The sequence below is a fragment of the Poecilia latipinna genome, unplaced genomic scaffold, assembly GCF_001443285.1.
Source record: "Poecilia latipinna isolate Pla-1442-1.1 unplaced genomic scaffold, P_latipinna-1.0 Scaffold326, whole genome shotgun sequence".
NCBI classification, from domain to species: Eukaryota; Metazoa; Chordata; class Actinopteri; order Cyprinodontiformes; family Poeciliidae; genus Poecilia; species Poecilia latipinna.
In genome coordinates this window covers 308,480-322,994 of record NW_015112942.1, presented here as the reverse complement: position 1 = coordinate 322,994, position 14,515 = coordinate 308,480, and the positions used below count along the sequence as shown (strand labels likewise).

At 39.7% G+C, this 14,515-nt stretch overlaps 1 protein-coding gene across 3 annotated transcripts in view; it reads left to right on the top strand.

Moving 5' to 3' along the window:
* Nucleotides 1-14,515, top strand: part of pex14 (peroxisomal biogenesis factor 14) — a 67,650-nt gene that overhangs the window by 44,404 nt on the left and 8,731 nt on the right. For all 3 annotated transcript variants that reach the window (XM_015035160.1, XM_015035162.1, XM_015035161.1), the window contains 2 exons: nucleotides 92-194; nucleotides 6,801-6,898. In XM_015035160.1, coding sequence (XP_014890646.1) covers nucleotides 92-194; nucleotides 6,801-6,898 — 201 coding nt within the window. The remainder of the gene's footprint in view (nucleotides 1-91; nucleotides 195-6,800; nucleotides 6,899-14,515) is intronic.

Below are 14,515 nucleotides of genomic sequence, written 5' to 3'. Positions count from 1 at the left end.
AGCATATGGAGATAACCTTGTCTTTTTCCTCATCTTTCTTCTGCTTTCCACCAGAGAGAAGTGTAATCCTGTGCCATGCTTTTAATTGCAGAAATACATCCTTCCCCTCATTATGGGGAGCCGAGAGGACAAGAAGCATCTGCAGAGGATGGAAAGCAACATTGCAGCAATGAGTGGCACGCTGACACAGACAGGTGAAGATTAATATCTTCATCACTTTCTCCCTCCTTAACATTTTCCCTCATTTATCTGTCGCCAAAATCGGGGGGCCCCGCACGTTTTTAACAAATGACGCCGCTGTCATTTCGCTTTAATTTGAAATTGCTTGTTTACTGTCAGGCTCGGGCTCAATTAATTACGTTTCGCTGAAAAGCTCTTAACCTCGGAATATTAATGAGGAGTTGGGAAATGACAACTTTTCTCAACCTCTCCACCCTCCCCCCCCCTTTCATTCACCACCCACCCGCCACCCCATCCTCGCAGCAACCTCACCCCCCATCCGAAACCTCCGTCGCCATCATTGTCAACCACCCTCTCCCCTGTAGGTGGGCTGAAAGTTCATTTTAATTTTGTGCGTGTGTGTGTTTGCTTTTTTTTCCCGGGATTTGTGTGTGCAGCTCGGCACTGTGTGGTATCTGGGCTCAGCACTGGCCCCAGTGTGATTAAGTGCACGGTGACAGGTGCGGCTCCCGTGTTGGACAGGTGAGGAATCTCAACCTGGCTGTCAGACGGGGGGGGGATGAGGGGAGAGAACTGCTTTTCCAGCTCTTTGTCAGTATAATTAAAAATCCAGGGAGGCATAAATGAGAGATGCACTCTGAGAAACTTAGGTCTTGTTAGCGGTAGTGTTAAGCTGAAGTGTGTTTTCACGTGATTCATACCGGTCCCCGGTTCATTTAGGTGGGTTAGGAGCAAAACTGTCTCAGGCAGGCGAAGGCTGTTGTGTTTCAATTGTCATGGCAATATCGCGTTTCATTTATGCAAAACCTTTGAAGATAGTCAAAGCAAGCTTAAGTTCAGTGCCGTGACAGCGCTAGAATGGCCTTCCTTGTTGCTCTGTTGTGAGGGAAAATGGTTTGTTTAATGTTTAAAACAGTATATTGACTGAACAAATTAGGCATGCCTAGTCACACAACCGAAACTTGATCAAACCCCGGCTTTTCAACATCGCAGTCAAGTTCAGGATTTTGATAATGCAGGTAAATAGGCATGGCTCGACATTAATGTTGCACAAACTTACACAAAGGTGTTTTTTCCTAATGTGTATTATGTTATGTAACTGCTTCTATTTTATTTTTCTGAAATATCTAAATATTCAATGTTAAATTACGATAATGTTACCTTTAAGACTAACTTTGTTCACATTTTAATTTTGATACATAGACCTAAACAAACCATGGAATAATCTGGTGAATCTAGTAGAACTCCAGTGGTTCTTTTGTTGAGTGATTAGACTGTTTGTCTTTTGCTGGGCTAACAAAGTACAGACAGATCTGTTAGCTCAAAACTCACGAATGTCAGTGGTTTTGGGCGGGACAGGAAGATATCCAAACAGCCAGATTGTTTTTCCTTAGGTAAAATAAAAGTCTGAATCCCTCTTTCATCCGGCTCAGCAGCAGTATAAGTGGCAGCCCTAATTACTTGGAGCTCCATGCAGCTGGAAAAATCTCCCACATTTTCTCTGATATCCCATTAAAGAACATTAGACTATAAGGACAGTCTGGCAGACAATTTTAGTGGTTTTAAACCTTTAATTTTTTTTAGAACTTTGGTTTACCTCGACATAGGCAATAAAATATATCCATAGCACAATGAAATTTAATATGACAGATTACTCAACAAGATGTTAAGGTTTGGAAAGCCTGGTCAGTCTGATCTAGCAAGAAAGAGTCGGTCAACCGAGCCTATTTTCCTTTTGGGATCAATAAAGTTGACTCGATTTTAGTCATTCATTTCTTAGATAATGAGATTTGGGAAAAGAATGTAATGCTGCATGTCATAAACTGGCAAACTGTCTAGGATGTACTTTGTCTCTCTCCCAACGACTGCTAGCGATGACTACTGACCCCTGTTGCATATTTACAAGTATTAGAATCAGCTTTATTTACCAAAACTGTATGCAGACTGTATGAAAAAGAATTTCAGTTCAGTTTTACACACTCACAGTGTGCAGACATTAGGTGTAAATTCATAAATTGTAGAGGAAATGAAAGATAAGCAAACTGTGTGCACATGTAGACGTGTAGCTGTGTTTTTGTTATTTTTATTATATGAAGGAAAATATGGGGGGGGGAAGAACATTGGGTATTTTGTTTTCAGCAAAATAGCAGACTAGTCATGGTGTTGGTGACGTTAAATCAATGGATGGTTCTTAACGATCCCACATATGCATTTGAATGTGTAGGTGATGGACAGGACTCTCGGTAAATTGAAGTATTCTGGTTTTTCTCGTCGGTTTGTTGTTCAAGATTTATGGCCAGTGTGGGGAGATGAAGCCTCAGGATACATTAGCTGAGATACATTACAGTGCAAATGCTTTAAACCTCAGCTGATTTTTCTTTTTATATTTTGCCTTCAAGGGCCTAGATGCTGCTGTAATTTAACAATCATTTAAAATGATCTCGAACAATTAGCTCTTCAAACTTTCTGATGGTTTCTCTTTTGACTTTGGCATCTTTTCATAAATTATCTGCCCAAACCTAAACCAAAATTCAGTATATTGTGCGGAGTGAAGCACAAATACACTATTGTTGGCTCAAAAAAGGTGATTTGGAACAGAAGTGGCTTTCCTTAAGGAATATAAAGAAAGTCCATTTGAACACCTGACAGAAGTGAACAATGAAGACCAACCCAAAATAATGCCAAGATGGTCTAGGAGCAAAATGTGAAGACCTGGTGGATAGTTTAGATGTTTGCAAAGTGCTAACAGACTCAGTATAGGACACAGAGAAATGTTGGGATAGGAGACATACAGTCATAATTTGTCAGTAGTAATCTTTTAGACGGATATTAAAAATCAACCACATTTAAATTTCCATAGCAACCAGTGTTTTGTATGTTATCTTTGTACCCTCGTGTGGGAAACTTCCACGGACTTCCAACAGATATTTGTTTAGACGTGTGGTGGACATTCCCTTGAACTTCAGATGAAAACAAATGTAGAATTTGCGTTTCCATCTCATGTGAAAAAGGGGGAAAAAAAAAAAAAAAAAAAAAACCACAGTTGAAAATATGGCTGTTATCGTTTTATTCGGTCACACCCGTTCTATTGTTTCCTGGCTGCTCTAGGAAGGCGGAGGGGCAGGAATTGTGTGAGATGGCGTGCAAGGTGTGTCTCCCTGAATCTGATTAACAAATATGTGCTGTTTTATGGCCATTTTCTCCCAACTATGCAAACACATTTCCCCTGGCTATTTCACTGCCCATTCTTGCTACTACTTATCGGTTTTTGGAGATTTGCCAGCATGGAACGCCCTACTCAGTTTGTCAGCGAGGGCAGGATTACAGGGAATGGAGTGTTCTCATGTTTTGCCAGCGAGAAAGTGAGACTCCAATGAAAAGAAGAAGAAGAAGAAAAAAAAAAAAAACATTGGTCTTTTCTTCAGCCAGCGTGTAGAACTAATTTGCTATGACTGCAGTAGCCAAGCTGCTATCGTAGTTAATGACTGTTGTAGTTAACAGTTGGGGAGAGGGGTTGCAATTACACTGAGAGTTTTCTCCCCCCTGCTTCCCCTTTGTCTTCCTCTCCCTCTTGCTTTCTCTCTCATCGCTGCACTGAGTAATAGCGACCGACTGCTTCGCTGCTGCCAATTGCTTGAACCCCCCTTTTGTTAAAGTTCATGTATTTCTCTAGTGCCAGGCGCAATGAGGTGATGTATCCTTTTGAATGGGGACCACATTAGTCTTTCTCACCAGCCCCGGCTAAGAGTAAAGGGCCTTGACTCCCATTATGATTTGCCTACAACTTCACACGGACAATTAATGAATGGATCTTGGAGCTCCTTCAGCGCGGATAGGCTGTAATGGAATTGCGTGGCTGTTTGGGCACTCTTTGTTGGTGGGAGCCATATTGGTGACCAGCTGGCCATTAAAGACAGAGACAGGCCCGGACATATGTAGTGTACATTATAGCGAGGTATTTACTGAATAATTTACTGAATACACAATGCGCAGCCTCCTCGCAGCAGCTGCAAGCCCCTCGCATTCTCTCACATGCACATGTGCACTCACACGTCCCAGCTACTGTCTCCTTCTGATTCATGCCTGGCCAACGTGGTTGACTTTATTAATATTCTTGGCTTCGAATCGGCGATATCACAGAGGAAGAACTCGTGCATTTTTTGACGAGTATCTGAGCAGAAAGAAGCCAGATTTTTTTCATGAGACGAGCGAGAGTTGGGCTGTGAACTGTTTGATTGAAGTGGTCATTTTGTTGTTAAAGAAGTGGCATAAAACGCCAATGAGAAAGGTTTCTTTGGGTTTGCTGAGCAGATCAACACAACTAAGTACATCACAAATAATTGATTAGTCAGTGACTTGTGTTTAAATCCATTTCTGTTGTATTTGGGCACATTCTGTTGGTATTTGCAGTGAGTGTAACTTTAAAACAGCAAAGCTTGTGCATAAACAAGAGGTCTCACTTGAAAAACTGTAGGTGTGTCTGTATCTCACGTAGTTTTGGTTAGAACGGGTTGGCTCTTCATTCATTGAAGTTACTTGCAGTGAGTACAGTATCCAGAAATTTTACTCAAGTGAAAGTAGTGATAGTTTGTAGTAATATTGTTTGGTAAAAGTAATAAGTGTGGGGCAGTTGAACTACTCAGTCGTTTTTTCAAAAAAGTTACTAAAGATAGTGGAAGTAGATACCACCCATATCTGGTGATGTCATTTGACACATTCAAGAGCAGGTCAAACATTGAAGCTGCAACAATGTTTACACTGAATTGCAATATAACTGACTGAATTACCTCTTTCTTAAAAAATAAATAAATAAATAATAATAATAAAATGTTTTGCATGACTTAAACAGTGTTTTTTAAGTAATCTCAGTTTAGAGTAGAATAATTCAGTCCCGTGTTTGACTGGTCTATTTGTTTTAGAGCTATTTAGATGGAGTCTAAAGACTTTTAAACAGTAAAACAGCACTTTAATCAAAAACAGGCTGACGCTGCTGTGGTCTAGTTCATTCATTTATTTCTGCTAACTCGCTAGCAGACTAAAGCTCTCTGGATCACTGAAGAGGCAAATTAGGATTATTCATGTTAGACAAACTTTGACAGTCACTCAGACAACCCAGCAAGATTTTACGCTTCAGACCCGTGTGGATAACAGTTTGTGCTGACTAGACCTGCCAGGACATTTTTCAGGGACTTGGAAATGACTCTGTCCTTGTTGGTCAAATTGTGGGTGTTTGTGCATAATCTGTCGGTGTCACCAGGCAATTTAATAATACGTTTTCCCCCGTGTGCATGCACAGTGGAGCGATAGCAGTGGCCCAACAAACTGAGCACAGAAGTCTGAGAGGATTCATTGCTCAACAATTTTTTATTTTTTTCTCAGTACAGACCGAATCCAGTGGTACTTCACCGGCGTCGCTTCACAGGCTGCCAGAGCAACCCCCACATCTGGATAAGCCGTTCTGTGGTGTGGTGAATTCAAACACTTATACGTCTCCTCTTGGTTTAGAGCACACACCCTGTCATAGTGACACCTTTTTAAGCAAGGATAACCGCCATTTAATTTTTATTGCTTTCCCCAGAAACGTCGGTCGTGCGCTGGCTCGCGACATGAGGGAGAAACTCTTAATTATTTGCACATTTGGTCTCTGGTCTAACCCAACTTTTCTGCTCAAACTCGTATTCTGTTCCTGCACGCCCGAAAAGATGAAACATTTCGACTCCCCGCCCTTATTGATACAGCTCTGCCAGTTTAAACACAGATACTAGTCTCTCTGAAAGATCAAATATTTTTTTCCCTGGTTTACTCTTTTAAAAGAGGTGCAGCTCTCGAGCGTGGCTCTTTTTGTCAGAGGTTGGTGTGAGAGGGGAGGGTACTTTACATCCAGCCCAGCCGACTACAGCTCGGGCTTTTAACCATGGCCTGACAACCTCAGCAGTGGACCACCACAATATCTGTTGATGTTAATCCTATTAGGCTTGATTTAACACTTTACACGCCCATGATTTATATGAATGTTTATTGGTTTTCTGTAATATAATCAGCTCAGGGAAACTTAATGCATTGTTTGGTAATACATGCGTGACTGGAAGCAGGGGGCGCACACACACACACACACACACATGCACACAAAAAAAAATACCCGGTGTTATTTGAAATCATACACCTTCGTCCAACACCAACACTTGAACTAATTCAATCTTCAAAGTCAATGGAAAAAGAACAATATTTATTAGGATTAGGAGGGACATTTTGTCTGGCAGCCTCCTCCAAAATGAAAGCCTTGTTTTGTTTTGTTTTTTTCTTTGTTGATCGTTTGAGGATTTAAGATGCATTAGAAGGCAGTGTCTGGATGGATAATGGAAGGTTAGAGACTGTTATTTAATTTAAGTTCAGACACTAGAGATTAATACCTCCGTCCTATGTGAAGCCCCTCTTTCCCACCTTCTACCCCGACGCCTCAGAACAAAAAGATGCAACTAAAGTTACAGGGTATTAGCTGTGATTACAATTCTTGGAGTGCGGCCTTGATCGGTGACACAAATTAAGCCTCGTCAGCTCTCTAAGGAAAATAAAATTTCTTTTCCGATGTCTTCGCCCTCATTCTACTCGTTTTTCCACAGTCACACAGCTGCAGCAAACCCTGGTCCATATCCAGGAGCTGCTGGTCCAGCAGCAGCAGAAGATCCAGGAACTCTCTCAAGAACTATCTGCAGCAGAGGTACAGTGAGCCATTTTTTTTTTTTTTTGGCATCTCAAATATTTAAGGCATCATTGAGTTTACAGTCGGAAAGTTTGTTGAGTTCAAGTACATAAAATCTGATATAAAAGATGTCTTTAGGCCAGCTGCTAACATCTCTAATATTAATTTCCGTTTCCAAAATTGAGAAATTTGTGGGAAAGAAAAAAAAAAGTGAACATGTTGCCGAACGCGAATGGCGTTCATATGGAACATCAAACTCAGGGATCAGAGTGTAACTGAACGGCCACCAAATTAGTGATGGTAACATCTGGATGCTGACTCACTAAAGTGTTTCCAGTCTTCAGCTTTGGGTTGTTCTGTTCCTTAACCAAATGTCTCATTCTGGGGAACCTGTTTTTAGTGGGTCTGGAGCAATCCAACCTTTTCATATGTTGACTTTCACTAAACGCATCCATGTTTCCTACATTGAAGCTCTTTGGGAAACTAAGAGTGCTCAGGCTGTCCTTTTATGTGTGTTTTCTTGTAATGTATTTAACATATTAGCATTAGAAAGATTCTATGTTACATTGCAACCAATCTAAAGCGTCAGTATCTAACTTTTATAAACACATGTTTATTTATATATATGAGGAGGAGGGTGTGAGCAGCATGTGCACAAGGGTGATTGACAGCGCTAAGGCCTTCCTCCTGGTTGTTTCTGACAAAGCATTATATTTCTGCAGATGGAGTTGGCAGAAGTTTGATTTTTTTTTCCACAGATTTTCTGTCTCATATTATACTGTTGCGACATAGTGATAGTTTCAACAAATAAGTTAAACATTTTTTTTTTTAAATAAAATTAACCTACTGCAGCTTTAAGGAGGGATGTATATAGTTTTGTGCCCATGTCTCAAAAGATTGAATTTTTCATACATTTGGCTTTCAGAAAACAACTGAATGTTTGAAACCTTTAAGATTTGTAGGTTTTCTGCACTTCAAGGATTATATTTAGTCTTGAATGAACACTTTTTTTTCAGACTCAGCTTCTCAGTACACTCAGTATGTATCAAACCTCTCATAACTGGTTAAAAAAAACAGGAACATGATACAACTTCACAAAACCTCCAGTTCATCAATACACAAAACACTGCAGATTCTCTCATCATCAATCTTAACGCTTAAGATTGATGATGAGAGAGACAAGCTGTCTCGGGGCCTCTCAGTGCTAAAATCCTTTATACTGTTTGAGTCACAAGTACCCAAAACAGACAGGGTTATTATATTGTATATCATCAGAACAGAGGCCACAAAAAAACTTAAGGTGGATCTCATCATGAAACCATAATCTTTAACCATACCTTCTTGATTTTTATAGGCCGTTCTCTAAAATCTACTGAGGATGCTAAGTGTTTCAGTGAATCCACCTGAGTGATTGTTTTTAAAACATGTGTAGAGATGAAATGTTGCTAGGTTTTTATTACCACCTCTCATAAATCGCTTTATGATCCATGGGCCTCTAAAAATGGCCTTGAAAGAGACGATCTTTGACAATGTTTTATCTCCACAGCTTGTTAAGCTCGTGGGTGTATAACTGTAGCATCTGGATATCACAGGAAAACATATGTGGGTGCATCTGCTCCAGCACAAATGAGGAAGAAAAGTATGGATCTCTTCCCCGGACGACGTTCATCAAAGCTCATTTTGCCCCGTTCTGAGTTCTGAGTATCTCTGCCTGGCAGAAAGCGGTGATGATCTAATTTGACCCCATGCTGGTCTGAACTGTTGAAGCTACTTCCACAGTCAGACAAAAGTCCAATTTAAACAATGAGTTTCCCTCCGGCAGAAAATAACAGTGTTTCTCTTTCCTTTTCATTTGTCATCACTAAATCACAGATTGGATTAAAAAGTGCACTTCATTTACTATGAGTGCCTTGTTGGACAGCAGCAGTGTATAAAAAGTATATTTCCCATCAAAACACCCATTAAACAAATCATAAACCCTGCTTTATAGTCATAGTGTTGATCTTAAATTTTCCTTGTGAGTCGGCACGAGGCCCTCTGTTGTCTCAGGCCATGAGGGAAATTGGGAAATTGTTTTCAGGTCCGCGATGTTTGATGAGAAACACATGTTGGAGCTGGGGAGCTACTTATCATTCACCGTTTGTGGCTTTCAGGGTTTCGCTCCACTGTGCTGCTTAAAGTGCGCCACGCTTAGCAATTATACCTCTCAACGCGGAAATGTGCCTTTAACCCAAAACACATGGAGACTTCTGTTTCCTCAGCTGCTAAGTAAACATTTCTCATAGCTTGAAACCGCTCGCTTGCGGTGTGGCTCCACTGTCCCCAAAGCCGGGGGGGACGTCATTACGGACGTGAGTTTAGACAGAAGGACTCATGTCCGCGCATACGCTCACCCGGCGAACACAGGCTGATGCAGCACATTTCCAGACTGAGCTGTTTTCTCACTTTGGATTCTGTGAGGACATGCTGCTGTACAGATGCTAGAAAAAGAAAAAAAAACATGTCACCTCTGGTAAATATGTGTGAAAAGCTTGAATGCATCTCTCCCTAAAACTTTTTTCAAAATCCAACTTTGAGTGTATTATTCTATTGAGAAACGAAAACCCATGTTAAAAATATTTAGCTTTAATAAAAATTAAAAAAAAAAACAATTTTTGGTGCAACCCCTTTTAAAGATGATTTAACTGAACATTTTTTTTTAAATACATATATTTTTTGTAGATCATAGTCTGTAGGTAATAATCCTTAACTTTTTTGTTCATTGGTACATAAAAATTACGTGGCACCCAGGCCCATTTCCTTCAGCTACTGGCCATTGAACTAAACAATGATGACCCATTTATGCTGCCACCATTATAGTTAACAGAGCAAGACAATAAGAAAATTAAACAAAATCTCCATGATAATCATTATGCACTAACGACACAACCACTAGATGTTAGGCAGCATACCTGGGGAAAAAAAAGGGGGGTTTTCTATCACATCTTGGTCATTTCTTGATATTCTTTCAATCACTCTGGATCTCTACTGGCAAAAGGAAACTGTGCAAAGTGACTGCAACGAGGGTTTCTACAATTGTGCCCACCACCAGCAATCATTGGGCGGAGGACAACACCCTGGACACAAGACCCCAGTCCGTCACAGGACATATTTCTCCAGCGGAAGATGAATTAATTTCCAAGATCTTTTACACATCTCTTACCAGGCACTAGAACAAACCTCTCCATCTCTGCACACCACACAAGTGTTGCAGATAGATTTGCCTTAGGAAGATCCATCTCTGATGTTACACAGCCAAGTCCATTTCTACCCCATTATCATTACAAATCTGCGTGCTAACTGTGTTTGCCCTGCTGTCTCAACTCACTGATCGTTCTCTTTATTAGTGGATACTACACAGAAGATTAGAAAACGCCTCCTTGCTTACACAAGATGAAGTGCCAGTGGGAAAGAGCATAAATAGAGCGAAATCAATTGCACTGTACCAGTGTTTCTACTCAAAAACACTCCTCTGGGGAACTCCATATGAAACTAATTCCATCATAAATATACATGTGTTGCACAAAAACATACTGTCTGCCAGCGGAACAACTGTGAATTAATTTGCCTTCAGACTCTCTTAAACAAGGCTTGTTAAAGATCTTATCTTGCTGCTAATAGTCCAAAGGCATTTATCTTCATTTAGCCAGATGTGCTGCCATCCTTGGATGCTGCTGGAGTTGCTGCTATTTTCTTCTCTCCATGCTCATAAAATATAGTTTTTTCTTCTTTTTCCCTTTTTTTTTCTCCCCCTGAAGCACTTAGTTAACCAGCAGAAAGAGGCCGACCCCATCACACCCAGGCACCCACCCGAGACATATTAGTTACAAGGCTTTTAAACCAGTACGGGGGGAGCCTTGCTGTGAACAGTATTTACTCAGTAAAAACACACAGCCTGGCCGCACGTTGGTGGTTGATGATTTAATAGGCTGCAGCTCTCTGATAGTATGTGGGTTTTCTTTGTTTTTGGAGGGGTGGGAGGTTGGCTCATTTGTTTTGCAATTATTTGTTCATGCATGATGCTTTTTATAAGGTGCGTAAGAGTTTATGTTCGCCACCCTGTAGCTGTAACTTTTTTTGCAAAAGTCCCAGGAACAGAGAGAAAAGACAGACTTAAATTAGTTTTTTTTTTTTAATTATTTTTAATATTTTCTTTTGCTGTTTGAAATGAAAGAGTTCATAGTTTGTATCTGTTTTAGCCATAAGTTAGAAAACTATACAAATTTAGTGTAAATTTATTACATTTAATCAGGAATGAGGAAGTGTAACATTTCAGTGTAACATTTCAGCATAACAATTCACGACAAGGCAATCGAACCATTTTATCAGACGATTACGTGGAACCCTTTTTTGTCCAGATTCAGTTCAAATCAACCCAATCATATAGTCAGATTATGATGTAGTTGCAGTCATTTATTCATTCGGAATGATAATCCATCGCATTAGATCAAGTTGGTCATTTAATCCCAGATGAATTAAAAAAAAAAAAGCATCACAACAGTGACTTTATAGCAGTCCTGAATTTTGAACAAACATGTGGTGACAGTGGAAAAAAAAAATGCAACATTCAAGTTTCACAAGTTGAAAACTAACAAGTGTGTGTGTGTGGGGGGGGGGAGTTAATCAAATAAATGTATTAAAGAAAAAACCCCAGGAAAAATAAATTGCTCAGTTATGACATATAAATGCACTATAATGAATCAACATTTTCAGTAAAATCATAAGTAATCATGAGTAAGCAAATTATAGCAATGAATATCCTCAGAAGCCTCTCGTAAGAGGTGCTTTACAGTCTCCTTAGTAACTGCAGCGGTTGAAACGTTTTGATCCGCAGTTGTTTAAACGTCACAAATTTCACACTGAAGCGGATACTTGTCGACACTTTAGATGGGCCTTTTAAAGTCAACGTTTGTCAATCTTCTGCAGTCACCGATACCCCAACTCTCTCAGCCTGTAGCCAAGCACCTAGTGCACTTAGCACATGATCCTAACACAATGTGTGTGTATCCATGCTGACATAATGTATCTCTGAGCTGAAATCCAGTCTTGGCCCAACATTTAATTAGGTTTCTTCAGACTTAATAAGACATATGTCAGAGTTAGTGTTGTGTGACAAGCCTTGATGTGAGATATTATATGGTGCTGCTCTGTAGATAATGCACATTATAAATGTAGATGGTGGTTAATATGTCTACTTGAGAGCCTTCTTTTCCTATGCCGGGTGGCATAAACATATAGAAATGGTCATATTTTATTTCTTTTTAGAAACCCTAAAGTGATTCTGTGCCTTGGCCACTTTTCTTTTCCTCTGCCTTTTAAAGCTATTAATTTTTTTTAAGAAGAAAAAAACGAGGGAGAAGCAGAATTGAGCCTTATTATACGGGTGCCGTGGGGAGGCGAGGGATTAAGATGGTTCTAATGAGGTGACGGCTGTAATAAGAGTGTCTTTAGCAGGCCTCCAATGCACCACCTCTAGAAACACAGCTCCTTATCGGAGAGGTTTAGGAGCCGATAAGAGCCCCCCCTCCCCTAAAAAAGAGAAAAACTCCTATCGTTCGTCTTCACTTCTCCTCCTCTGCCTCCCTCCATCCGCCGTAAATGAGTCTGATCCCTTTCAGATGTGATTCAATTAATTTCTCTTAGATTTAATTACAAGCGAAAGAGTCCAAGTTATCCCTCTCCCCTCGATAGGGGGTCCACGCTTCCTAACAAGCTTCCTCTGGTGAGTCAGGAGAGTCTTAATTACAGCTTTTACTTTTCTTTTATCCCACTTTTTCCCTCGTCTACTCCTTCTAATTCCTCCTGGTCTCGTCGGCCTGTCGACTGGTTCCTGTATGTGTTTGTCCTTTTTTTTGAGAGTGCCAAGGAAAAGCAGCTATCCAATTCATGGTTTCACAAATGTTTTGCCTGATAAAGTCATCTCACTGCTTTCAGTTAAATGAATGAGTGTCTGTTTTTGAATAGTTGTATTGGAATAATTGTTTGACTGCTCAGAACGCTTTTGGGAAATATGTACAAAATAGAGATGCATCAATCAGATTTTGAAACTTTGAGTTGCTGATGAGGATTTTAGCTTATTTGTTTGTTTATTTTTCTTTAAGAAAAGACACAAATGTGTTATTTTTTTAAAATAAAATAAACATTAAACAAATAAAATGTTTGCTGTAAACATAAGAAGAAAAACAAAAACGATGTTTGAAATGAGAGCAAAGACATAGAGATGTGCTTCCATACATCACAGAAAATCTACAAATACAGTAAAATCCTCCCGGTTGTGGCTAAAAGGTGTTCCAAAACGATACCCGACTTTCATATTACGCTTGATCAGTAATTACTTACTTATATTAGAACCATGGGTGACGTCGCACTGTGTGAGACAAAGAGCAGTCAGTGCTACACAGCTTTGCAGTTATGCATATTTTACTGCTATTTTAAAGCAAATGAGATGCAGAAAGGACATTTTAAACTCATTATCTTATTTCAGCAATTAGCATGATTAGCACAGTTAGCATTACCAGCAAAAGTTCATATGCGTAGTACTTTTTGGGGACCTAAAGGGCAAGATTGGGATTATAAATCTATGACTAATGCGTAATGACCACTGCTCTCAATTGGCACAATCTACAAGCCATATGCTGCACATTAGGAAATCCACAGTTATGGTCACATAAGATTCTGTGGCAGTAGCTGTCCATGCATCATGTTAGAGCTATCCTATCTACATTGAGCCTTCAGTTTGCTTTTGTGGTGTTGTTGTCATGTGTGGGGATTGTTGTTTCAATGAAATATGGGACGCTATATCCGAAGTGCTCCATAGAGCAAAACCCCTGATTCTCAAGGGCGCTCAGTGGTTGCAACACCTTCAGAGTCGAGGTTTTATTGAACTTCCTAATTAGCTTGGCCTTTTCCAGGTGTGGGGAGAGTGTTTATGTCACTTGCTCTTTGGTCTTCTGACTGACAATGGCATGTATGCTCAGATGTTTTTCATGTTTGTCATGTTTGAAAATATATAATTTAAGGGTCTGCGTAGCTCGCATATGATGGCTCCTTTTCAAGACATTTTTCTTTTACTGGAGATGGACACGGCACACGTAAACCACAAAGTGTCCGTGTGATGCACTTAAGAGCACCCGAGTTTTGCCTTTCGTGTTCCTCAAAGTTAAGTCATAGGTTAACATTAGAAACATTGATTCATGACCGTTCATTTGATCTCTAAGCCTTCACTTCCCTTTAGAGTGAGTGAATACTTTTGAGATTCTAAGAAACTCTGCAGCATTTTCAAATCAAGCAGTCTCGTGACAGACTTTATAAGACTCCTCAAAAATAGGTCTCACCTTTCTTATCCTGTATCTGCCATAATTCTCAATCAGTAATCTGGCATGTTTTAGAGCTGCTCGTAGTAAATTTGTTTTTTAAAAAATCACTTACTTTTCTCCTCAGGCTTTTGTAAAAACGTTCATTTTGTTTGCTTCTTTTTGTAATTAAGGTACAAGTCTTTCCTTCACCAAAAAAAAAAAAAAAAAAAAAAAAAAAAAAATTTTAAATCAAAATTTTCACGACAATTTTCCATTTAAAAACATTTCTAAAAAATCCGTT